Source organism: Piliocolobus tephrosceles, chromosome 10 (genome assembly GCF_002776525.5).
Source record: "Piliocolobus tephrosceles isolate RC106 chromosome 10, ASM277652v3, whole genome shotgun sequence".
NCBI classification, from domain to species: domain Eukaryota; kingdom Metazoa; phylum Chordata; class Mammalia; order Primates; family Cercopithecidae; genus Piliocolobus; species Piliocolobus tephrosceles.
Window position 1 is genome coordinate 11,939,419 of NC_045443.1, and position 27,080 is coordinate 11,966,498.

Consider the following 27,080-nt stretch of genomic DNA (forward strand, 5'->3'; position numbering starts at 1 on the left):
TTTTTCTTTTCTTTTCTTTTAGACAGAGTCTTTCTCTGTCACCCAGGCTATAGAACAGTGGCACAATCTCAACTCACTGGAACCTCAACCTCCTGAATTCAAGCAATTCTCATAATAATCATGCCTCAACCTCCCTAGTAGCTGGGATTACAGGTGCCTGCCACCATGCCTGGCTAATTTTTGTATTTTTAGTGGAGACAGGGTTTCACCATGTTGGCCACTCTTGTCTAGAACTCCTGGCTTCAAGTGATCTGCCCACCTTGGCCTCCCAAAATGCTTGGATTACAGATGTGAGCCACTGTGCCTGGCCAACTTGTTTGTTTTTCTAGAGACAGGGTCTCACTCTGTTGCCCAGGCTGGAGTGCAGTGGTGTGGTCATAGCTCACTGAAGCCTCAAACTCTGGGCTCAAGCAATCCTCCTGCCTCAGCCTCTGGAGTAGCTAGAGCAACTACATGATTTATATTTTTAATACAGGTTGAGTATCCCTTATCTGGAATGCTTGGGACCAGAAGTGTTTCCAGTTTTTGGATTAGGGATGCTCAGCCTGTAGTTAACATGTGTGAAGCCCTTCTCTCCGACAACTAGATTATAAGCTCCTAGAAGGTAGAGGATTCTATTTTTTATCATTCTGTATTATACCTTTCAATAAATGCTTATTGACAGCCTGGTGTGGAATATCAGAAGCTTAATATGGGAAAGTCGTCAAAAGAAGAAAGGGGTAGTTTGGGGGGTCAAGCACAGCACATCTGTGGAGTTGGCTGAGAGGAGCTCCTTATTGACTTCGGATGTGGAGGGAGAAATTTTAGTTAGGGGATAAAAGAGGAGAAAGACTGCAGATGCTACAGATCATACTGCTGGAGAAGTTTGCCAACAATGAGCAGGAAAAGCAGTAGTAGCCAGAAGATTGATAGGCTTCCAACAAAAGATCTTCAGTAAGAGAAAGGAAGAGTGCTATTCGTGAGGGAGAGATTAATCCTCTTTGGGGAAATGAACGTTAGAAGCCAGACTTGCCACAAAATGAAGGTTTCTTGGTGTAAGACCTAGTATGTAATCAAGTGAGGTGTTGAATTGTGAGTACTCTTCACAAGATGTTTCAGTGTTGAAGATGAATGTTTAAGTGTTGAATTCATGGACTAGTGCCATTAAGCAGCTCTTTGATGAGGAGGCAGAACACAAAGAATGAGTAGGACTCAACTCGTGAGAAGAGTCAGGAGGGCTCCAGATAAGGGAAAAGCTAAAGATGTGTAGGAGAGCATGCGCCATGATTTATACAAGAGCCAAGACCGCTAGACTGCAGTGGGTTCATACTGGTGAACAGTGGAAAATAAGAGCTTCCTAGGTAAAGATGGTAGAAGAACCCGATGAGCAGAGCAAAAGGATGTACCCTTGACTTGCTGAGTGGTCCTTGTAGGCTTTTGCACGTGGATGAATGAGAGAAACTAAGTTCTAAGATAGTGGTACAGGGCAGAGTATATGGGGAGAGAAAAGTATGCAGGCACAGAGGGGGACTGGAAAGGGTGCTCCTACAGTGCAGGCGGAATATCTGCAACCAGGCTGCCTTCCTGAGCCATTGTAAATCATGGTCGAAACATGTCATTGATGTCACTTCCAGTTTAACCCATTGAACAGGAAGATGAAGTTTGCTGTACACCCCAGTTGCAAAGGTAGACAAACTAACGAAGGTTCATTGCTGTCATTTTGGGTGAATCCGTGATAACGTCGTAAAAGATTCTCTCTTTTTTTGCCTTTCTAATTTTCCAGAAGCTCCACTAAGTTGTCCTATTGTCAGCATTTTTCACTTAACATTTAACTATATCCTTTGAAATTTAAGTTTTGAATACCATTTCCTGGGCTCACAGTCTGGAATGGAAGTGGATATACAGCTCTCGTGAGTCTGTAAAATCTAATCCTGTAAAAGAAAGAAACATATATACATGGTCTGGACAAAGGCTTTCTTGTATGGTCATGCAGTAATGCACCACATGGGTCCCAAAGGGTGCTCAGTGCCTCACAGACATCCTAGACTTTTTTTTTTTTTTTTTTAATAATTAGGATTTCACTTTGTCACCCAAGTTAGAGTGCAGTGGCATGATCATAGCTCACTGCAGCCTCAACCTCCTGGGCTTAAGGGATTCTCCCACCTCAGCCTCCCAAGTAACTAAGACTACAGGTGCACACCACCATACCCAGGTTGTTGTGTTTTGGTTTTCTTTTTTTTTTTTTTGGTAGAGGTGGGGTCTCGCTATGTTGCCCAAGCTGCTCTCAAACTCCTAGGTTCAAGTTATCTTCCCACCCTGGCCTCCCAAAGCACTAGGATTATAGGCCTGAGCTACCATGCCTGGCCCTAGTCTTTTTAAATAATCATTTTGCCACTTTTTAGACAGTCAGAGAAAGGGGTACCTTTTCCTCATTTGCACTAAGTTAGCATTAATCTCGGGGTTCAGTAGCTCTCCAGCTGTATAAGATGATGGAGACTTGCTTTATATACAGGCTAGAGTTCAGAGTGAAGACAGCTTTAGGAAAATGGAATCTCTTAACTCCTCCACTTCTTCCAAAGGTTTATGAAAACCCCAGACGAAATCATGAGTGGCCGAACAGACCGTCTGGAGCACCTAGAGTCCCAGGAGCTGGATGAACAAATATACCAAGAAGATGAATGCTGAAGGAACCAACAGTCCACCTCAGCGGGCCAGCAGCCCAGGGAACCCCTGCCCACCAGGATTGCTGGAGGTGTGACGGAGCAGGCGGGCTGAGGAGAGTGGAAAAGGAAGCGACCCAGAAATGGCAGGGACACTTCTCTTGCAGACGAAGAGGGACCCTGGAGCACCTTGGACAAACCACCCAGCAAAGGCGGGGCTGGAATTCTGGCAGAGGGCATGAGCCTGGGACTCGCATGTCACGTTTCCTTCTCATTTGGAATCTCCATCTGTAATTCCTCACCCTCACCCTCCCACCGTTGTTAGTTTCATGGTGTTTTTGTTTTTGTTTTAAGAACATGCAGTTTGACTCTTCATCATTCATCTAGGGGAAGACATCCGATGTTGTTTTCCTATGGAAATATATATCTATTATATATATATTTTTTGCAAATCTCACAAAGTGCGGCAAGCCCAGCTGGTCAGGAAAGAGAATACTTGCAGAGGGGTTCAGGTTCCTCTTTTTCCTGCCACATGGATCAGGTTTGTTCCTGTTACTGTTGGGTCTTGGCTGAAAAAAAAAAAAATGCTTTTAAAAAAGATAAAATGAAAAGGAGAGCTCTCTTTTTCTCTCTCTTGCTCTGTTCTTCCCTTGGTCCCCTCTGTCCTCCCTCCCTGCCTGCTGTTGCGATTCAGATGCCTTCAGACAGAGTTCAGCCTCTTGGAGAGCCTTGGGGATTGTTGGCACCTAAACAGAATCAGTGACCTGGGTGCTTTGTGGCCAGCAGCACAGAATCAAACCCACATCTCAGCATTTGGCCACTTGGATGGCCAAAATCATCACAGATGCTGCTGTACTGCAGACAGATACATGCTGGTCCAGCGAGCCACCCCTGAGATGACTGTGAGAACCATGCGTCTAAGGCGTAAGATAAGGATGGAAGGCTGTCCAAGTTACTTGGAAGGCCTCGGCAGCTTGGGATTAGCTTGGGAATGCTGCAAAGTGGAAAATATGAAAAGACCACACAGGCCCAGCAGTCCAGAAACTGGGCAAAAATATTCTGCAGTGGAGATGTATTTTTCCAAAGCAGGTAACAGAGGCTGGTGAGGAAAGATCCTCTCTGCTCCATTCCAAAGGCCATCTTGCCATCAGTTTCATGCCTTTGCCTGATTTTTTTTTTTTTTTTTTCAATTCCTAGCCTTTTTTAAAGTTTCCTGGTCTCCACTGGACACAGCATTGGAGACGGAGGATCCCAAAGGGCAGTCTCAGTTGCAATCAGTGTTTGCCCAGCCTGGGCAGACAGGAAATTCCTTGGATACATTACTTGTCTTTCTTTCATAGCTATGTCTCAGAAAGGACCCATTTGTGGCTCTTTTTCACCTCAAAATAAGATCGATGGTATCTTGTAAAATGAGGGTAGTGCCACTTGTTAGTATTTTTGATGATAACAGATATTTTTAGAAAGCTGTTTTAGATTTTTTTTTTCCTTTTCTAGCCATCTAAATTGACTCTTCCAATATAGGTCTCAGAAATCCAACATTTGGAGTACAATTTCTTTTAATCCAGGTTAGATCTGCCTTACAAAGCACCCCCTCCTCGTTCCCCTCTGTTTCCTCCACTCAGCTGGGGGAGCAACTCACAGCTCCTCCAGGATATGTATGTGCCCTCAGCAGCAGCTCCCAGGGAAGTTGCCAGACCCCCAGGCTTCTCCCCAGCCTTTTCTGAGTTGAGTCAGACCCATAGAGTTTGGGTCACACAGGCAAGAGGAATTTTCCCTGGGCCTTACTGACAAGGACACCAACCTAGGGTGCAAACAGATGGACTGTGGTTCAAGGACACTGGAATTGAGCTGATCAAGGCTCTCTTCAGCCTTGGTCTGTCCCTGCCTCTTATCAGAGCACAGGTAGACACACGGGCGTAGCCAACCCACTCCTACTGTCACAGGTGCCCCACCATTTGACCTTCCAGGAGGTCAGGGGCCTTCTGTGTGAGGTGAGCGGGTCTCAGTCTGCTTGAATGGTGATGAGATTCTGCTGGATTTCAGCACACTGCAGGTGTCTTTTGAGAGCGTTTAGTAGGACATGGTGATCCCTATTTCAGCCTCTAAGATGACTGGTATTCGATCTCAAATGCAGAGATTAAGCCAAATACCTGATGTATTGTGAAAGCCACTGATTTTAAGAATGGAGAGAAAGGGATTTGTACCACATCCCTCTATGAATATGAAATCCGAGACCAGGGCATGATGTTGCTCGGGTTAGAGCCTCTCAGTCTGGCCTGTTCACCCAAGTACAAGAACTCAGTCTCTTACTGCTCAAAGAATCTTACAGTTGAATTACAGAGGGAAATTCCCTTTTGCCCCAAGAGTTTCTATATTTAAAGCAATATCCCAGGAGAATAAGTTAGACTTAGGATGATACCTTCAGCCACTTGAAGAAGAAATAGAAGCCATTCATTCCAATATAGTCGTTATTTCCCATTCAGATACAGGTTGAACATCCCTAATCTGAACAGTTAAAACCCCCAAATGTCCCAAAATCCAAAACTTCTTGAATGCTATGACACCATCAGATCAGTGGAAAATTCCACACCTTAACACCTTTGCTTTCTTCTGGTTCAATGTACACAAATTGTTTTATATAGAAAATTACTTCAAATATCACAAGATTACCTTCAGGCTATGTGTATAAAGTATATATGAGCCATAAGTGAATTCTGTGTTTAGACTTTGTATCCATCCCCAAGATTTCTCATTTTATATATATATACACAAATATTCCAAGATACAAAAAAATTTTTAAATCCAAGACCCAGAACACTTCTGGTCTCAAGCATTTCAGTTAAGGGATATCAATCTGTACTACCAATAATAATTTTTGTAATTCCCCTAACTGCAAATGTCCTCTTCATTTGTTCTCTATGAGAAGACCTGGGTAGTGCCAGCACCTGGATACAGTATTTACAACCTGCAGACCCTAAAGATTCAGATTGAATTTAGCAAACCTTGATGAAGTACCTGCTGGACGCTGTGAGGCACCCAAAGCTCAATCAGCCATAATCCCTGCTTTCAGAGTTTATATTGTACTTGCCTAATCCACCCAGCATGAAATTTCTCATTTCAACACCAAGGACTAGGGGTGTTGTCAGGGGACAAATCGGAAGTCAGGAGAGGAAAATGCAAAGGAGCCCTGCCATGTGATGGATCTGTACTCTCACTTGGGTCTTGAAGTTCTCATTCCTACATCTCAAGCTAGCCAGGCCGTCTCCTCTGTATCAGAAGAAAGCACTGGTAGTTGGCTAGACTGGCTATATTGAAGGTAACATGAACTCTAAGATCTTGACCCAAGGCGACTTGGTCTTGCTTAAGGTGGCATCACCCATGTTCCAAATCCTTTGGGGAGGTGAGGGCATCCCCACAGAAAACGAGGAATAACAGACCAATGGATTTTCTCCTTTCAACAGTATGTTTGGAACCCTCTTATCCAGTGTCTCTTGATACCGATCTCTTGTCCAAATGAGAATGTCACTTTAGCTGAAATTCAAATGGCTGTGACAATTTACTGAAATGATGAAGTAAACCACCATTCCCACCTTTTACTGCCTAGGCTCCAAGTATGAATACATTTTTGAAATAGGAACTCCCTTTCGCAAAAAAGAAACCTGGGGGTCAGGGAGGTGAAGTGACTTGCCCTAGGAGCAGGCAGCATGCCAAGAACGGAATTAGGATCAGGATCCAGCGTGCGCTTACCTTGTCTGGCCCATTCCCACCCAGGAAACTGAAGATAAAAGATTTGGGAAAACACATCAAGAAAAAGGGGCAGTTTCCTTTGCCCAAGCATTTGGTGCTAGTTAGAGGCTGTTCACTCTCTCCTGCTGCTCCTCTTCGGAGTAGAAATAAAGGCTGTGACACAAGGAAGCCAATGCGGTGGGAGGGGGACAATAATCCCTGCCTAAAACCCACAGAAGACTAACCTGATACTCTTGACCGAACTGCATCAACACTAAACAACTGCAGACCCCCTGAATCTTTCACACATGCCAAGTGAACATTCTTGATGATTTCTCTTTGTGACTGCAACCACCTGCAAACCAGAATGAATCTAGAATTTCCTTTTCCCCCCCCTTTTTGTTTAGTTTCTAATCTCTTGTTTATGAGGTGTGGGGTTTATAAGGGACTGAATCAAATGAATGTAACAAAAAAGAAAAAAAAAACAAAAAAAAATGCCTTTTCTCAGGGCCAGTGAGTTGCAAATAATTTTTAAAGAAAAGCCTATAATTACATCATCTCAATAAATTTTTTATAAAAAAAAAAAGTCCAGAGTCTCTGTTTTTAATAATATGAAATGCAGTCAGACAAGGTGCTCTGATGAGGTAAATCCTGTCTCCACTCAATTATGGCATAAAGGGCAGTCAATGGTTTTTCTCTGGCAGGAAGCCTCCGCTGCAGAGCAGTCTGCAGGCGATCTTTAGACAAGTGGCACCGGAAAGGTCAGAGTGAACCATTCCGATCTGAGCAGCTGCCACACGTGGAAAAATTGCCAAGAGGAACCCCGATCAGAGATGCTTGGGACCCGTGCTGTGGTGAAGGTTTATTAGCTCACTGAGAACTTAGCAATGCCTGGTCCTCACACAATAGAATTGCCCCTTAAATCTGTTGAGATCAGGGGTCTAAGCCTACAAGGTGATGAAGGTGTAAGGGCTGGGATAGATCCTATGACTAAATACAGGACTGTAATGACCTAGGAAGTCATCACACCACTCAGAGCCAGCCCACATGCTCAGAATGTCCCAGCCAACCTGACCAACAGAGCCACCCGCCAACCAGTGGGCACTTGGGAGTTCAAGATCAAACATTCTGCACTTGACCAGAACTATCTGCCATCAGAGGTGGGTGGAAACAAGGGGAAGAATGAAAAACAAAGCAAATGCATTGCTGTTGAGCAAATTCGACATAGGTTCGAAATGTCTTAAGAAATCAACGGTCTTAGAAAATGTTGTTAGTTTACTTTTGTATTTAGGTTAACCCAGTTACTCTGTGTCCCCTGAGAATGACTGCTGAAATTTGGCCCTATATTCTGTATGATCAGAGCACAGTATCAAATAAGGGTCTAGATATTTTTTTGTGGTGCTAAAAATGCATTCGAAGCTACTATTTCTATAATGCAGCATTAGAGAACTGCTAGAAATGCAAATTATCAGTTCCCATCCCATAAACGGAATCAGAAACTTTGGAGCCGGGGCCGAGCAGTATGTTTTAACAAGCATTCTGGGTGATTCTGATGCACACTAAAGTTTGAGTCACTGCTACCAATTTCTTCATCTTAGTGTGAAAGAGAGCTTGTAGCAATTTAAACAATAAACTCAAAATAATTGGTGACAACTAATTTGCATTAATAGTACTCACAATAACGCCGCATTTTCCTAATGGTAGATACACTGTGGAATGAGGCTAAGTGGACACAGAATCACATACCAAAGTCATCGTCTTGTTTTCTCCAAACCTTTTAAGCAATCAGTTTGCTGTAAAGATGAGCTGTTTTAAAGGGTAACTCTAACAGCTGACCTGCCCTTGCAAATTAGAGCACAGCAATTTATCCACTTATGCCCACTTATCTGCCTAACCAGCCTGATCTAAAAAGAAAAATAAAAGGATCATTCTCATCTGCTAACTGACCTTGGCTATCTGTACCCGGAATTATTAAGCAGAGCCTGGATGAGCATTTAACCAGGGCATTTGCAGAGGACTCTAGATCCGCTGGGCTAGACCAGTGCCTCTCAAACCTGAAAGTACTTATGAATCATCAGATGATCTCAGAAGAAAAGGCAGATTTTGCTTCAGTAGTATCTTGTGAAGTCTAGACAGAAGATCTCTTCTTCTACCCTACTGTCTGGGTGCGGCTTGAGGTTCTGCATTTTTTTTTTTTTTTTTTTTTTTGAGACAGAGTCTCGCTCTGTCACCCAGGCTAGAGTGCAGTGGCACAATCTCAGCTCACTGCAAGCTCCACCTCCCAGGTTCAAGCAATTCTCTTTCTCAACCCCCAGAGTAGCTGGGATTACAGGCACCCGCCACCATGCCTGGCTAATTTTTTTGTATTTTAAGTAGAGATGGTGTTTCACCATGTTAGCCAGGATGGTCTCAATCTCCTGACCTTGTGATCCGCCCGCCTTGGCCTCCCGAAGTGCTGGAATTACAGGCGTGAGCCACAGCACCTGCCCGAGATTCTGCACTTCTAACAAGCTCCAGGTAGTGCTGATGGTGCCGGTCCAGGAACCACACTTTGAGTAGTGAGAGGGCAGTCTCCCTTCAGACCCTGAAATGCTGACTGTAATGCAAAACTGACCGAACCCCTCTCTTTGTTGTTTTCCTCTGTTAATTCTTCCCTAGAATGGTCCCTGGGCCCAGTCCTGCTCTGTGAGACATTTGCTTGTCCCCTTTCAGGGCAGCATCAAGAGTAAACAACATGATCAAAAGCCTCTTCACCAAGTGAAGGAACAGCTAGCTATTCATGTACTGGACCTTCATACAGACATTCATGACCAGATGCCTCATGGTCATCATTCTTGTGGGAAGCAATGAGAATTCCAAGCATCGCTGTCTCTCAGCCTCTAGCAAGACGGGTCTTGATTGCTGAAAGCAGATAGAACGCTAACAGTGCCATTCTTGATGTTCTAAATGGATAGAGAGGACGGATGAGCAGATCTTCCATCCAAACATTCCAAGATGTTGATATTAAAATCAGATAATCCTGTTTGTTAGGACTTAACAGATTCACTGTTTTCTTATTTTTTTTTTTAATTAAAGCCTTCAGTCTCTGCCAGTTTAAGATGGTAGATTTCTGTTAGTAAAAACCACTGAGGAACGTCCGCTTAATCTTATCTGAGACAATAGAAGACTATTTCCTCTCCCCAAACCCTCTTAGTAATGGCCTCCTGGAGTCCTCTGAGATGTTCATGCCTTTTCCCTCAACCAGAATTTTGGTCATGAGATCCCATATCAGATCATCCACCTGAGTTGACATTTGTTTCTTCCGATGCCTCTGGGATAGCTAAGTGCTACCTCGGTGGCCCAGTTGCAAGCACCTCTAGAAAAGCAACTAAATGCCTTCATGCAGTGAATTGCTCATGTGCATCTGCCCCCACTAGAGCTCTCTAAAGGTAGAGTATTTTATGCACATTCTTACTACCAGCCCCTTGCATGTGGCTGGCACAAGTTATATGTTAATAAGTGTTTTAAATGGAAGTGAAGTCAGAGAAACTCTTTGTGACATTAATTTAGGCAAATATTTCTTGAATATGACACCAAAAAATCCATAAAAGAAAAAAATGGATAAATTGGACTTCATCAAAATTAAAACTTGCTCCTCAAAAAACACCATAATAAGAAAATGAAGATAAGTTATAGACTGGGAGAAAATATTTGCAAGTCATTTGATAAAGAACTTGTATCCAGAATAAACTTCCACAGCTCCATAAGATGAACAACCCGATTTTAAAATGGTCAAAAGATTTAAACAGACATTTCACCAAAGAATTTATAGAAATGGTTGTTAAGCACACAAAAAGATGCTCAACATTATTAGTCACTAAGGAAAGGTAAATTAAAACCACAATGAGATCACACAAGGCATCCACAAAAGGCTATAATAAACAGACTGTCAATTCCAAGTGTTGGCTAGGAGGTGGAAAGCTGGAACCCTCATACATTGCTAGTGGGGATGTAAAATGGCACAACCACTTTGGACAACAGTTTGGCAGCTTCTTAAAAAGTTAAGCATAAATTTGTCATATCCAAAAAATTTCATGCTGAAGTATCTTCTCAAAGAAATGAAAACATGTCCACAGAAAGACCTATACACCAATATTTATAGCAGCATTATTTTACTTTATTTTCAGATGGAGTCTCACTCTGTTGCCCAGGCTAGAGTGCAGTGTTGCAATCACAGCTCACTGCAACCTGAAACTTCTAGGCTCGAGCAATCCTCCCATCTCAGCCCCCTGAGTAGCTGAGACTACAGATATGTGCCACATGCTGGCTTTTTTTTTTATTTTTTGTAGAAATAGGGTCTCGCTATGTTGCCTAGGCTGGTCTTGAACTCCTGGGCTCAAGTGATCCACCTGCCTCAGCCTCCCAAAGTGCTGGGATTACAGGTGTGCGCCATTGCGCTCAGCCCAGCAGCATTATTCATGATAGATCATGCCTGTAATCCTAGCATTTCAAGAGGCTGAGGTGGGATGATCATTTGAGCTTAGGAATTCGAGACCAGCGTGGGCAACATAGTGAAACCCCATCTCTACAAAAAATTTAAAAATTAGCTGGGTGTGTTGGCACACACCTGTGGTCCCAGCTACTTGGGAAGCTGAGGTGGGAGGATCGCTTGAGCCCAGGAGGTTGAGGCTCCAGTGAGCAGTGATCACACCACTACACTCCAGCCTGGGTGACAGAGGAAGACCCTGTCTCAGAAAAAAAAAAAAAAAAAAGGCCAGGCGCAGTGGCTCACACGTGTAATCCCAGCTACTCGGGAGGCTGAGGCAGGAAAATCGCTTGAACTGGGAGGTAGAGGTTGCAGTGAGCCGAGATCATGCCACTGAACTCCAGCCTGGGCCGCAGAGTGAGACTCTGTCTCAAAAAAAAAAAAAAAGAGACAAAAACCAGAAACAATCCACACATCCATCAGCTGGTGAATAGATAAATAAAATGTGGTAGATCCAGGCAATGGAATACTACTTGGCAACAAAAAGGCAACAAACCACTGATAGATGCAGTAACATGAATGAAACTCAAAAGCATATTAAGTTAAAAGAAGCCCATCACAAAAGACCACATGTTGTCTAGTCTATTCGGTTAGATAAAATTTCCAGTAAAGGCAAATCTATAAAGACAGGAGACGAGTGTTTACCTGGGGATGGAGGTGGGAGTGGGGATTGACTGGAAACAAGCAAGGGGGAACTTTTGGAGATATGGAAATGTTCTAAAATTGGATAGTCATGATGGTTGCACAAATCTATATGTTTACTAGAATTTATTGAACTGTACCCTTATAAAGAGTGTGTTTTATGGTACGTAATTTTACTTCAAAAATACTGTTAATACAAAAAAAAAGGAAAAAGAAAAGAAGTCTTCATAAATCAATTCATGCCTGTTATATGGTAAGCGGGACTGTCTTCAGGAGCTGCACACAGGACTCAAATAAAGGAACTATAGAAAAATATACTAATAATATAATATACTAATAAAAATGAAACATTAAGAGAAATAGTGACAGCAGGAAATCATCAACTATGTTCTGTTCGTCGACTAACCTCCCCAGGGCTGGGCCTCTCAACAGTCCAGGGAGTCTGAGTAAACCACAGTCTCTCAGAAATACTTTATGGACACCCCAAAAGAAACCCTAGAAACACACAGCCCGTGATGGCCACCCCCTGCCAGTATCAGGTGGCTCCAGGCACTTGTATAGGCAGCGGCCCTAATTTGAACTGGTAGCCTAGGATACTGGAAGACCACTGGATGCTGAGACTCCAAGTCATAGATTCTTAAAGCTACACAGCAACATAAAGGCCAACTGTTTGGTTATGTGTGACCCCAGGGCTTCCCAAAGGGAATAAGAAGTAATGAGGGGGAAATGCCTCAAGAATGAAGCTGGGAGCCTGAGAAGGACCCAACTGAAATCAGACGATGGGAACACCAAGCAGGGAGATGGTTTAACACACCTGTGGGCTATTTCTCTTCAACTATGAAATTAACATCTATTTAGTTGGAGCGGAGAGCAAATGATTTTTTACTAACAACAATGATGAGACTTTTAGCCAGGTGTGGTGGCTCATGCCTGTAATTCCAGCACTTTGGAAGGCCAAGGCAGGTGGATCACGAGTTAGGAGTTTGAGACCAGCCTGGCCAACATGGAGAAACCCTATCTCTACTAAAAGTACAAAAATTAGCTGGTCATGGTGGTGCGTGCCTGTGGTCCCAGCTATTTGGGAGGCTGAGGCACGAGAATGGCTTGAACCCGGGAGGCGGAGGTTGCAGTGAGCCGAGATTGCACTACTGCACTTCAGCCTGGGTGACAGAGCGAGACTCCGTCTCAAGCACAACAACAAAAAATGATGAGACTTTTATGTACAAAACAAGAAATATGCACTGAAAATATCACGTTTTTATTTTATCTAAAACTATCTCAAAAGATAGTATCTTTCCATTCATAACAGTCATGTATAAAAGAGAGAGATATATTCCATGTCTACTACAATGGAAAACATCTTCAAAATGTGTTTTAAAATGATTTCCTCTGTCTGTCATGTTGGTAAAATGTTTTTCGCCGTTCTGTAGTTCATATTCCCTCTTCTCTTTCCTTTTATGAATATCTGAACTAGGCAGCCTCTTGGGAAGTGTATGAAAGACTTTTAAAATTAGATAATAAAATAAATCACTCATTCCTGATAAATAGCATTATACAGTCAATCATTTTTTCCTCAGAACTTTAGCCTATTGCAACTGTAGGGAAAGCATTTTGAGGCCATGGTCTCAGAGCCAGGTGAACAGCCTGCAATCACCGCACATGCTTTGCTATGTGTAGAGCAAAACTGTCATTAGAGATAGGGCAGTACCAGAAAGGATGTTCGTTTTGTCCACCTGCGAATTCTGTCTGATGGGCAATGTCTGAACGTCAGTGTCCGAATTTCATTTTGCCAGTTACATCAGGAATTCTAGACAGAGACTAGAATTGGTACCAAGTTCACTGGTACCAAGTTTCTGCTTTATTCCCTTCTGATTTAGTGTCCCTGACACAGGCTGGTGCCCAACACAGCTGGCTGCTGGCTGGCCTGAGAGCAACAGCACAGGACACTTACACAGGTGCAGTCTGCAGTCAGAGTGCCCGGATCCAAGTCCCATACCTGCTGTCATTAGCTATGTGACTATGTGACCTCAGGCCATGAACTTAACCACACTGTGCCTCAGTTTCCTCAAATGCAAAATCGGGTTGATGATAATAGTGCCCACCCTCAGAAGGAAGGTTGTGGGGATTAAAGGAGGGATTACAGAGAAAGTGCTTGGAAAAGTGCACAGCACATTCCATATTAACTGCTATGATTTCTATAATTTAGTCTGGATCTACTGAGCTACCAACCACTGCTTCACTCCGAGTAGCTCTGCTCTTACCATTTCTACACATTGGGATTCCACCAAAAGACACCTTCTCATAAAAAAAGTTTCCATGGTTTTTGTTTTGTTTTGTTTCAGTTTGAACATCATGGAAGGATTGCAACCCCCTCGCTTTACAGATGAAGGGTCAGCGGTCCAGCGGGGTGAGAGGCTACCCCGAGTCCTCCCATACCCTGGGGTTGTCTGAACCTGGGCCCCCACCTGGCATCCTCACTGCACCTCCCTTCATGGGGCCACATTCTCAGTCTCGAAGAGCACCTGACCCTCAGTGATATTTATTTGTGGCAATGGACTCAACCCAAGGGAAATATTGGCTTGACTTAGGTTTACAGAGAATATTTTGATCTGATTTTGTTCCAGTTCAATAGCTTTAGGAAATGTGTAGGTTTCATTCTATATAAAATTAGTATGCCAAGCTCTTTGATTTTGTTTTCTCATTCTTTTTAAGAAAGTCCTGACTCAGCTACCCTACGCACAAAACAATATTATTTGGGTTCAGTTTTGGGGCTAGGAAATTTGAACACCACTTCAAAAAGGAGCCCTGAATGTGGAGGAGCCACATCGCTAGGCCCTAGAAGTCTTGCCATTTGAGGAACCAGGGGGTCAAGCTGTGAGAATCTCCCAACCATCTTGCTCCCTGCTGGACTCCTGGTTTTTTTTTTTTTTTTTTTTTTTTTGAGACAGTTTCACTCTTGCTGCCCAGACTGGAGTGCAATGGCATGGTCTTGGCTCACTGAAACCTCTGCCTCCCGGTTTCAAGCGATTTTCCTGCCTCAGCCGCCCAAGTAGCTGATATTACAGGCACCCGCCACAACGCCCGGCTAATGTTTGTATTTTTAGTGGAGACGGGGTTTCATCGTGTTAACCCGGCTGGTCTTGAACTCCTGACCTCAGGTGATCGGCCCGCTTCAGCCTCCCAAAGTGCTGGAATTACAGACATGAGCCACCGCACCCGGCCTTTTGCTAGAAAAGGAAAAGGTGGACGTGACCAGGTTGAGAATATCCTCTTTTGCGACAGGAAGAACAGCAGCCACGCTGTGTCCCATCTAACCACTATCTCAGGCAACTCACCTAAGGTTGGCGCCTCGGTTTCTTGTAGAATTATTTTCCTCAAAGCACCATAGAAATCATTCAATGATGAAAATGGGTAACAATCCTAACCCATACATGATAGTTCCCTTCTCTCTTTCCTGCCTGCTAAATCCTCCCCACAACGCACATCCACACTGCCCTTCCAGCACTAAATTTCTGTCTTCTAATTCTATAAAATTATGAATGGGAAAATCACCCAATGACAATTGCCAAGGTATCTTAGATCTTTTGTTTCCAATCAACTGAATTGCCACTTCACCTCTTAAAGTGATGTATAGCCCTCAGTCAAGACCTTGGCCAAAATAAGGTAATTACCTTTTGACACAACGTGGGAAGTCAGAGCATCCTTCCTCTGCCAGTCTCCCCAAAGAGGAGCCTCCCCCAAGACTAGAAATCCACAAGCTCTCTTCCCCACTCAATCTCTTCCTCCTAGTAAAAGTCTGTGTGTGCCGTTTGCATCAGCTTGGAGCTGGTTAGTCAAATCATGAAATGAATGCAAATTCTCCAAGAAATTTGAAATCTGCTTTGGGCAATTCAGTTTGGATCTCTTTCGTTTCCTTTCCTTAACAGCGCCCAATACTTTCGCTACCTGAGGAAAACCTAGGAGGCCATGGAGATGGCTGTATTCCCAGACCAAAGATTTTCCATTTAAAGGAAATTTGGGGTTTGGTTTAGTCTGTTTCAGTGCCATCAGGGTTTTAAACAATCAAATAAATCTCCCTTGCTAGTAGTTACTTCATTCTCTGCCCTGAACAGGATTCATCACCAGAGTTATCTTCAAACATTGCCTCGGTGCCAATGATGACATTGGCACTTGGCCAGGTGTGAGGGAAAGTCACCCTTAAGAACCTTCCCTGTAAAGGGTTTAAACTTGGACTCAAATTCAACATGAGTAGGGGAAGAGGTGGCCACTTTAGGGACTTCTGGACTAGGCCACCTGGCTGAGAAATTTGCCATGAGGAATACCTAGTTCAGCTCTACACTTAGCTATAAAGGCTTCTTCCACTTCAGACATGTGATGTGGCTTACGCAACAGTCAAGCAGGAATTACGTCAGTATAAAATAATCATGCAGTGTCATGATGTAGCTGCTTCTTTAGTCTCCCCCACTTTATAATTTTCGGTGCCAACCATTGGATGAGCTCAAGCTTGCCAAGGCACATTCGCTTTCCCACTGGGTACGCCACAGAGGATCCAGTTATCGGGAGACCACTCAGCCCTCAGCGCAGTTCTAACAGGTCGAGCCCAGAGGCCTTCAGGCTAATCAACTTCAGATTACTTTGGAACATGCTTGCTCTTTGTTTTTTGACTACATTCTGAAGGAGATCCAGATGCCCGGGGTGGAGTGAGGCTCCCGAGGTGCATTATTAAGCTTTCTCAGGGAAGTAAGATCAGGCTGGTATGGGAAAAAGGGCACCAGCCTTGGAATCAGACAAAGCCGAGCTTGGAACCTGGCTCTACCACTCACAGCAATGCCATCTTGGAAAAAGTGCCCATGATTCTAGAGTAGCCATTTCCTTCTCTAAGATTTGGAAGGGTTTCTTTGAAAAGTGGCGAGACACTGTATATAAGTTGTCTGGCACATAATACACATTCAATAAACAGGACCCATTATATTCATCTGGGTGAGTCCTTTCTCCAGAAAGTGGATGGATAGCCAGATAGGGGAACTTGTATCCAAAAATCTTACTTCCTACTCATCAAATCTTACCAGTTACTCTCTTCACATTTTCTTCTCTTTCCCCTTCATTATTCAAGGGAAAAAAATTGGCTGGGCACGGTGGCTCATATCTGTAATCCCAGCACTTTGGGAGACCAAAGCAAGAGGGTTACTTGATCCTAAGAGTCTGAGACCAGCCGGGGCAATATAGTGAGACCCCATATCTACAAAAATAAAAAATAAAATAGCTGGATGTGGTGGCCCATGCCTGTGGTCCCTGCTACTCAGGAGGCTGAGGTAGGAGGATTGCTTGAGCCCAGGAGGTAGAGGCTGCAGTGAGCTATGATCACACCACTGCACTCCAGCCTGAGTGACAGAGTGAGACCCCGTCTCCTTAAAAAAAAAAAAAAAAGAAGAAGAAGAAGAAGAAGAAGAAGAAGAAGAAGAAGAAGAAGAAAAAGTTTAAAAAGAAGCAACTTTAGCATAATGATCATTCTAGATGTCTCTTTTTCCAAATGAACTGGCCTCAAAATCCTTTATCCTCGCACAGTACTTACAAACAGTGCTTGCTTACACTGTATCTATAACCTCATAGCAACCCCATTAAAAACGTTTTCTCTCTCATTTTAAGAAAAAGGAAACTGATACTCAGGAGAGGGTAAATTACTGGTCAGGTTCACCTAGCTAGAAAGCAGAAAAGCTTGGTTTCAAATCGAGATCCTCTGCTTACCTTTTACATGTTCTGTTATATTATTCAGGAAAGAAAACTCTTTGAACCATTGTCAGCCTTTAATACAGATGTTTCTTGAATTGGTTAGCAGAAAATAGAGCTCTTAAGGAGTGTTCATAAGACAAGCAAGTCTGGCCGGGCGCGGTGGCTCACGCCTGTAATCCCAGCACTTTGGAAGCCCGAGGTGGGCGGATCACGAGGTCAGGAGATCGAGACCATCGTGGCTAATACGGTGAAACCCCATCTCTACTAAAAATACAAAAAATTAGCTGGGCGCGGTGGTGGGCGCCTGTAGTCCCAGCTACTCGGGAGGCTGAGGCAGGAGAATGGCATGAACCCAGGAGGCAGAGCTTGCAGTGAGCTGAGATCACGCCACTGCACTCTAGCCTGGGCGACAGAGTGAGGCTCCCTCTCAAAAAAAAAAAAAAAAAAGACAAGTAAGTCTGATTGGAGGAAAGAGTCAGACATAGCAGTGATCTGGAATTTGGAGTCCTGAGAAGTAGGTAGAGGGGCCAGTGGTGTTTCCTAAGAAGGGAAAAGGTAGTATGAGAGCACTCATGTCATGAAATGCAGTGTCCCAAAGAAAGGAAACATATCTGAAAGAGGTATGGAAGAGTATGGAAAATACACTTTCCCAAAGTTATAATTTCACCTTGGGCCAGTCCCATCTCTCATCTTTACTGTACTGACTTCATAAACCTTTCCAGCTTTTTCACGGCCTTTTCTCAGGAATCCTGTCACCCACAAGAATGTAGCCCACTTCGTTCATAGACTGGAAATGGCTGGGGACATAGCAGAATGGAAGTCCATGGTCCCAGGTGAGGCCACCTGGAAACAGAGAGTCTGGTGAAGGGATTAAGGAGGAAAATACTCTCTGTGACTGAGTAGGCACAGGTCAGCACAATGCCAGGGGAGGAGCAGAGGGCTGCCAGGTAGCTGAAGTGAGTACAGCCCCCAGATTTCAAGAACATAAGCCCTGAGGGTATTTGAAGAGGAAGGAGTGTGCAGCTAAATACATGGTGAGAATCAAAAGATTAACAGAAACAGCATTTAAGAGTCAGGACAATCAAAATCAGAAGTGTCAGAGAATAACGAGAGGAGGAGCGTGTTTGTGTATACTTGTGTGTGTGTACTTGTGTGTGTGAACAGATGACAACATTACCATAGCAGCTTCAACCCCACTTCCTATTGAAGACTGTTTATATGTCACTAAAGGTACAGTTCAAGTGATGGGAACATAGAATGTTAGAACTAGAAGGAACTTTAGATAATTTCACCTAAATTAGAGCTCACGGGAATTGAATGACTGACCTAAAGTCACACAGCTTCTCAGTGGCATTGCTAGCATGCCTCTGTACAGTTCGTTGGCTTTGGCACACAGAGCCAGAAAAATACTTCAGCAAGGAATCAGAGGAAAAGAATTAAAAACACTCTTCAAAAGCCACCAGCCAATAGCATAAACATGAAGACAGAAAGAAGAGAGGAAAATGTTCCAGAAAGCACAAGTTCAGTTATGAAAAAGCACCACACAAAAAGACAATTTAGCCTTAGGAAAAACAGATACTCAAAACAGAAAAAGCGTAAGATACTGTCTCAGAAAGAAATGCAAAAAAAAAAAAAAAAAAAAAAAAAAAAAAAAAAAAAAAAAAAGATTAATTTTATGGACAGCTTGATGCCAGAGTGTGATAATAAAGTACATGCCATAAATATCTGATTTTGCATGAAGAAATACAGGGAACCGGTTTGTGTGAGATGAAGGAGGTTTGGATGGTCACTGAAATTTAAATCAAAAAAGAGGATGAACAAGCCTAATTTGTGAGGTGAAAGCCTGTAGTTGGGTGCTCCAAAAAAGAAGCCTTCAGTAGGTTTCTCAGTGATTTATACATACACATAGACAGTTTCAGAAACGAAGAATCTACTAGAGCTACAAACTAGGCCTTGGTTTTCAGTCTTGCCCCAGAAATGATTAGAAATGAAATACTTGTTCAACAAGTATTTATTAAGTTCTTATCATGTGCTGATACCTAAAATTGCAAAACTTTAAACAAAATGAGATGAAAGCAAAAGCTGTAACATTGTAGTGTGGGGTTTATAATATACAGAGAAGTGATGCATGTGACAACTAACTAATTTGACATCTACATCAAATAGATATAAATGACAGAGGGGTAGGTGGTAAACTGATCTGTAAGACTATCAGGCTCTTACATTTTACATGAAGTGATAAAATATTAACTCTATGACTCTAAAAGGTTAGGAATATATATTATAATGTCTAAGCAATCACTTAAAATGCAAAAAGACTAGCAGATAAATTTTTTCAAATATTAAATTAACCCAAAAAGAGCCAGGAAAGCAGTACAGAGAACAACAACAGATGAGACAAATAGAAAACAAAGAAAAAATATAGATCTAAATGCAATCAAATCAATAATTACATTAAATGTAAAAGGACTAAACATTCCAAATGAAAGACAGAGATTGTCAGAATGAGTAAAGAAGTAAGACCCAAGTATATGCTGCCTATAAAAGACACAGTTTTAATATCAGGACACAGATAGGTTAAAAATAGGAATAGAAAAAATATACCATATAAACAGTAACCATAAGAAGACTGAAGTGACTATATTAATGTTGGATAAAGTAGACTTCAGGGCAAAAAAAAAAAAAAACAACAGTATTACTGGAGATAAACAAAATGGGAGCCTTAGGAATTAAGCCTCAGTTCGTTGACTATAGAAGCTAAATAATGAAAGAAAGCCAAAGTTGGTGCAGGGGGAAATGTAGTATGTACAGCAATTTTCCCAAATTCCCTATAGTTTATTTTGAAAATAATTTAAGACAACTTGGTTTAATCACACTTAACTTCCTGGGTTCTCACTAGGAAAGATAAAAGGAAATTTTTCAAAGAATAGGCTCTTTAACTAGAAAGGAAACTTGGGAACACTGAGCTCTGTGGACTCTCCAGCTTTATGTACAATTGACATGAATGGGGATGACCAACCATTTGTGTAACAAGTATTTATTACGTTCTCATCATGTGCTAGGCACTGGGTTAAGCATTTGGTGAACAATTCACACCTAGCCTCGTCCCTCATATTGATAAAACAAATAAGCCAACAAGTCACTATACCAGTTATAAACAGTGATAATTACTTTTTATTAAAATGTTGTTTTCCTTTGATTCTAAGGGTACATGTGCAGGTTTGGTACATGGGTATATTGTATACTAGTGGGAATTGGGCTCTGAGGGTACCCATTACCTAAATAGTGAATATTGTACCTGATGGGTAATTTTTTAACCCTCAACCTCCTCCCAAACTCCCCTGTTTTGGAGTCCTCAGTGTCTATTATTTCCATCTTCATGTACATGTATACCCACTGTTTAGCTGCTATTTAGAAGTGAGAACATGGAGTATCTGATTTTCTGTTCCTGAGTTAGTTCACTTAGCATAATGACCTCCAGCTCCATCCATGATGCTGCAAAGGACATGATTTCATTCTTTTTTATAGCTGCAAATGGTGATAAATATTATCAAGAAAATACTCATGATGCTGAGATAGAGAATACCAAATGAAGAAGGAAACCTGCCCAGAATAGCATGATCAGAGAAGGCATCAGAGGAGGTGACGTTTAGGAAGAGGCTGCAAAGAGAGACAGGGGTGAGGTCAGGGGAACAGTATGTACAAAGGCATTCAGGGAGGAAAGGGCTCAGGAGTTTCTAAGGAACTGACACATGACCAGAATAGCTGGAGCTCAGAGTAAGGCAAACAAGAACTAAATCTTGTGGGTAAGTTCTACCAAATCTCCAAGGGGCATAAAATCCAACCTTATATAAAATTGTCCATAAAGTAGAAAAAGAAGTAACACTTTCCTTACTCATTTACAAGGCTAACCTTGTTGCCAAAACCACATGAGGATGATACAAAAAAAAAAGAAATGGACAATTATGAGACAATCTCACTCATCAAATAGATATAAAAACTCCAAATCCAGCAAATAGTAATATTTACATAGCCCCTGGGAAGTATTATGAAATGGACCAAAGCACCTTGGAAAACTGGTGAAACAATTTATTGTTGCTTTTCATATTGGAATATGCTTTCATGATGTTTTCCACAGGAAAATGTGCACCTGACTGAGATGCAAACAAGCTTTTAATAGGCTGCACTTAGGTCCTGGAAACACTACATTTCAGATTGTATATTGCAGAAGAGAACTGGCCCTATGCAAATTCATGGATAGGTAAATGTTGCCTTTGGAACCTAGTCTGCTCTTCTCCCTACCTTCAGCCCACAACTTCACCTTACATGGTCCTATTACCTTTCCCTCTGAAGAAAGGCTTTAGGGTCAGGGTTGGCCATTTGCTAGCTGTGTAATCTCTCTGTAAAACAGTGGCAATACCTAATTCCTTCAGCTGTTATATAATGACTAAATAAAATAATACATGGTGGATGTACAGCACGGCACTTGGGAAGTAGCAGGAATTAAGTCATCTTTTTCTGTTTGTAGAATGAAAGATGTTGCTCTATGTTCTGGGATTGCTGGTCTTTCAGGAGCAGAGAGGTATGATAGAAAATAATGCCTTCAATATAAAATTTTAATGACTTACATACAGAGTAATCCATCAACCAGATTCCAAAACATACTTTGAGGGGCAAGTATCCATCAAAGGCTTAATTTTATTTGTTCCCAGATAGTTTGAATTGCCTTTGACAGTCCTTTTTCTATCCTAAAAACAATCTCTTTCTTTTACGAGTCTCAGCTGCTTATATCCAACAAAATAAAAGGATCTCATTAAACCTCAGACCTCTTTGATGACTCAACAAATATTCATTCAATTGAATCTATTAAATGTAAACATATTACTTTTAAAAGACATATCTTCAAGGTCATTCCTGGGTCCATCTAAGTGAGTATCATTAAATCCATACCCAAGCCATCTAACACTTGATATCTTGGGAGTGCATAATTCAATCAGAAAGGTGGCCTTCAAAAGCAGAACCAGATTTCCATACTCAAAAAGAGGAGTTCTGTTTGTCTGTTTCACAACTAAATAAAGCATACTGATGCCTTTGTGAACTCTCCATGCCTAGTTTCCCACTTTCAATTCTGTAGTAGAGGGGGAAGTAATAGAGTGATTTGGAGTATATGATATGGCTGAGACATTCGCCATAGATCCATTACTGGGTAGGATGTACATCACATCACAGGAAGCTTTTACTCAATTTTTCCTACAGCTCTTTCCACTCTAGGGCACTCCGGCCATAAAGAGGGAAGAGTTTCTTCTTCTTCTTCTCCTTCTCCTTCTTCTTCTTTTTTTTAAAGACAGGGTGTCACTCTGTCACCCAGGCTGGAGTGCAGTGGAATGATCACAATCACAGTTCACTGCAGTCTCAATCTCTCATGCTCAGGCAATGCTCCCACCTCAGCCTCCTGAGTAGCTGGGACTACAGTCACATGCCACCATGCCTGGCTATTTTTTTCTATTATTTATAGAGACAACGTCTCCCTATGTTGCGCAGACTGGTCTCAAACTCCGGGGCTCAAGTGCTCCTCCCACCCTGGTCTCCCAAATTGCTAGGATTACAGGTGTGAGCCACTGCACCTGTCCCTTTTTTTTTTTTTTTTTTTAACATTCCTAGATACTAAGTTTCAAACCACAACTAACCCAAAATTAGCTCTGATAACCAGTGCTTGACTGGATGACTGACTACTTATTTCTATGGATACTGGTTCTCTATGACAGTTATTTGGATTCTGACGTGATGCCTAATTATTAATGTACTTCTTGTCTGTTTCCCATCCCAAAACAAATTTCTTAAGCTCCAGGAAGGCAAGACGGTGATTGACTCAGGACATCCGTGCTTTACTGTCCTTGCCACTGGGAAAGACTCTCAGGAAAGAGGATCAAGACTTAACTGTCCCCGTGGGAGCTCTGGAGAAACAAACTGAGGATGAAAGGCTGATCTGATCATCTGAATCACCAAGTCTAGAAGGGGAATGGCAACCTGGGATCTGAGCCATGCATAAATCAACAGCCAAGAATCACACCTGGTGGCCTGGGTGAGTTAATTAAGTAGGGGATCGAGTCCTTAACAATTTGGGCTCTTCTACATAACCGCAGATGACTGCTGTGGTCCTATTTCTAAGGCAGTTCTGTCTGGTTGGAGGAAGAGAACAGCCAATAACTTGAAGACATGAAAAAATAAAATCAGCGCCGCCCCCCCCCCCCCCCCCGCCCCCCGCACATAAAGAGATCCTATTAGACCCAAGACTTTCTCTTAATGATTTAATTCATATTCAATAGGCTGAATAGACCAAATGTAAACATATTGCTTTTAAAGGGCACTTTTGTCCTTCCTTGATCCATGTAAGTAGATCTTTCCACTGGCAAGATTCACTGAGAAAAAGCAAGAGTCGACAATGCATTCTAAATCATTTTGACCTCTTCTTGGTTGTACCCCATCCAGTCCACTTGTCCAGCCACTCATTAGATGAACTAGTTCAGCAATGACTAAAATTGTCCATCAGCCCTGCTACCTACGTAGACCCTACATCCTCACAGCCATCCTTATTCCTTCCTGTTATAAAACATCTCCTTTTCCTCCCTTTAGAAACAGAAAGAGTACCAGATGCAAATGCTATGATGAAATCCAGCTCAAGTGGCAGTGATTTGTCCAGTTTTGTAAAGGCAACACCTGTGCATACTAGGACCAGTCTCTGGTTCTGAAACCCACTTACAGCTTTAATTATGTCACCTACTGGAATCTTCCTTCAGATTCTACCTTGCTCCTCTACTTGCTTCTACGGTATGAGTCCTTATGACCACAGTCTTCCTCTGAGGTGACCTCCAGCCTCTGCCAAGCTCAACTCTTGCCAATGAGCCAACGTTCTTAGCCCCAACTACACATAGACTCAGCTCAGATTCTACCCAAGTCCTTAGCCCTGACATTCCCCAGGCAATATCAAAGGTAGAATACGCTGTACCGAAATGCAGCCCCTAGGACGTTCATTTCAGTAACATCTTCATGTTGCAATACTCATGCAAGGGCTTTGCTCCTTCACACCAATCGCTAATAAAAGCTTAACTCTCGGCTGGGCGCGGTGGCTCATGCCTGTAATCCTAGCACTTTGGGAGGCCAAGGCGGGCGGATCATGAGGCCAGGAGTTTGAGACCAGCTGGATAACATGGTGAAACCCCGTCTCTACCAAACATACAAAAAATTAGCGGGGCGTGGTGGCGGGCGCCTGTAGTCCCGGCTACTTGGGAGGCTGAGGCAGGAGAACGGCGAGAACCCAGGAGGCGGAGCTTGCAGTGAGCCGAGATCCTGCTGCTGCACTCCGGCCTGGGCGACAAAGCCAGACTCCGTCTCAAAAAAAAAAAAAAAAAAGAAACAAAACAAACAAACAAACAAACAGATTAGCCAGGCGTGGTGGCACATTCCTGTAATCCCAGCCACTCGGGTGGCTGAGGTAGGGGAATTGCTTGACCTCGGGAAGCAGAGGTTGCAGTGAGCCGAGATTGTGCCATTGCACTCCAACCTGGGTGAAAGAGCAAGACTCTGCCTCAAAAAAAAAAAAAAAAAAAAAAACGCTTAGCTCTCTAGGCAGCCAGCCCATTCTCACCTTTACCTAATATAAATCTGTACCAGGGCAAGAATCTAGGAAGTAGAGGGTCAGGAAGACACATATTCCCCAGATCAAATTAAAAAAATAACTCAAGAAGAAAATACTTGCTTCCTAACTTATATTCATAAGGTTCTGTTACTGGATTTCTGTACCCTTAGTGACACCCAAACTAGAATGTTTAGCAAAATCCCCAAATGTATCCTATTTTCAATATTTTTAGAGCTTAATAATTTTAGAATGTAAAATTGTGTTTTATAAAGAAATAATTCATTTGTCAAATACATTGATGACATGAAATGTACATAAAATTCAGAAAACTTAAATTATCAGTTAATAGGGAGGTTAATAGAATTATTTTTAGAGCACTTTTAGATTCACAGAATAATTGGGAAGGAGGTACAGAGACTTTCAATATACTCCCCTGACCCCACACATGCACAGCCTCCCCTATTGTCGGCACTCCCTACCAGAGTGGCACTTGTTACAATTGATGAACCTATACTGATACATCATTATCACCTAAAGTCTATCATTTACATTAGGGTTCACTCTTGGTATTGTACACTTTATGAGTTTTGACAAATGTATAATGGCATGCACCCGCCAATGCAGTATCATATAGAATAGCTTCACTAACCTAAAAATCTTGTGCTCCACCTATTCATGCCTCCTTCCGCCTAATCCCTGACAACCACTGACCTTTTTACTGCCTCCACAGTTTACCTGTTCCAGAATGGCATACAGCTAGAATCATACAACATGTAGCCTTTTAAGATTGGCTTCTTTCACTTAGTAATAAGCATTTCAGTTTCCTTAATGTCTTTTTTTTTTTTTTTTTTTTTTTTTAGCACTGTGGCCCAGGATCGTTTCATGATCCGCCCACCTCGGCCTCCCAAAGTGCTAGTGCGAGATCTCAGTGGGGCGATCTCAGCTCACTGCAAGCTCCGCCTCCCGGGTTCACACCATTCTCCTGCCTCAGCCTCCCAAGTAGCTGGGAGTACAGGCACCCACCACCACGCCCAGCTAATTTTTTTGTATTTTTAGTAGAGACGGGGTTTCACCATGGTCTCAATATCCTGACCTCCTGATCCACCCGCCTTAGGCTCCCAAAGTGCTGGGATTACAGGCGTGAGCCACCGCACCCAGCCATCTTTTCATGGTTTGATAGCTCATTTCATAATATTCCTTTGCCTGGATGTACCAGTTTATCCATTCACTAACTGGAGGTCCTATTGGCTGCTTTCAAGATTTTGCAATTCTGACTAAAGTTGCTATAAACATCTGTGTGCAGGTTTTTGTGTAAACATAAGTTTTCAGCTCTTTTGAGTACATTCCCAGGAGTGCAATTGCGGGATCTTATGGTAAGAGTATGTTTACTTTTGTGTGAAACCACCAAACTATCTTCCAAAGTGGCTGAACCGTTTTGCATTCCCACCAGCAGTGAATGAGAATTCCTGATGCTCTACATCCTCACCAGTATTTGGTGTTGGCCGTGTTCTGGATTTTGGTCATTCTAATAGGTATGTAGTGGTATCTCATTGTTTTGATTTGCATTTCCCTGGTGACATACGATGTGAACTATCTTTTCGTATGCTTATATGCCAACTATGCATCTTCTTTGGTGAGGTGTCCAAGTTTTTGCCTATTTTTACATTGTGGTAGTTGTTTTCTTATCGTTGAGTTTTAAGAGTTCTTTGCATATTTTGGATAACCATTCTTTATCAGATGTGTATTTTACACACATTTCTCCAAGTCTGTGGCTTCTCTGATTCTCTTAACATGGTCTTTTACCAAGCAGAAGGTTTTAATTTTAATGATGTTTAGCTTTTCCATTTTTTTCATGAATAGTGCCTTTAGCACTTTATCTAAAAAGTCATCACTGAGGGGTGTTGTGCTTCTGGACAGTGCTACTGCATGCTAGTACCAGGGTCCCCCAGAAAAGAATCTTTTAAAATTTTTTAAATAATAATTCATCAACTAACCCAAGGTCATCTAGACATTCTCCTATGTTACATTCTGAGAGTTTTATAGCTTTGAATTTTACACTGAGGTCTGTGATCCATTTTTATCAGTTTTTGTTGAGGGTATAAGGTCTGTGTCAAAGTTCAACGTTTTGCATGTGGATGTCCAGTTGTTCCAGTGTCAATTGTTGAAAAGACTATTCTTTTTC

General features: G+C 42.4%; 1 protein-coding gene and 1 long non-coding RNA gene across 4 annotated transcripts in view; one reads left to right on the plus strand and one right to left on the minus strand.

The window, feature by feature from the left end:
* The window catches only part of ETV6 (ETS variant transcription factor 6), a 249,296-nt gene extending 242,358 nt beyond the window's left edge, over window positions 1-6,938 (plus strand). For all 3 annotated transcript variants that reach the window (XM_023226218.2, XM_023226220.2, XM_023226221.2), the window contains one exon: window positions 2,559-6,938. In XM_023226218.2, the coding sequence (XP_023081986.1) occupies window positions 2,559-2,664 (106 nt within the window). In that variant the 3' untranslated portion in view covers window positions 2,665-6,938. The remainder of the gene's footprint in view (window positions 1-2,558) is intronic.
* The window catches only part of LOC111552120, a 132,307-nt gene continuing 108,317 nt past the window's right edge, over window positions 3,091-27,080 (minus strand). Inside the window, exon 4 of the long non-coding RNA XR_002734551.1 lies at window positions 3,091-3,208. This is a non-coding gene — a long non-coding RNA (uncharacterized LOC111552120). The remainder of the gene's footprint in view (window positions 3,209-27,080) is intronic.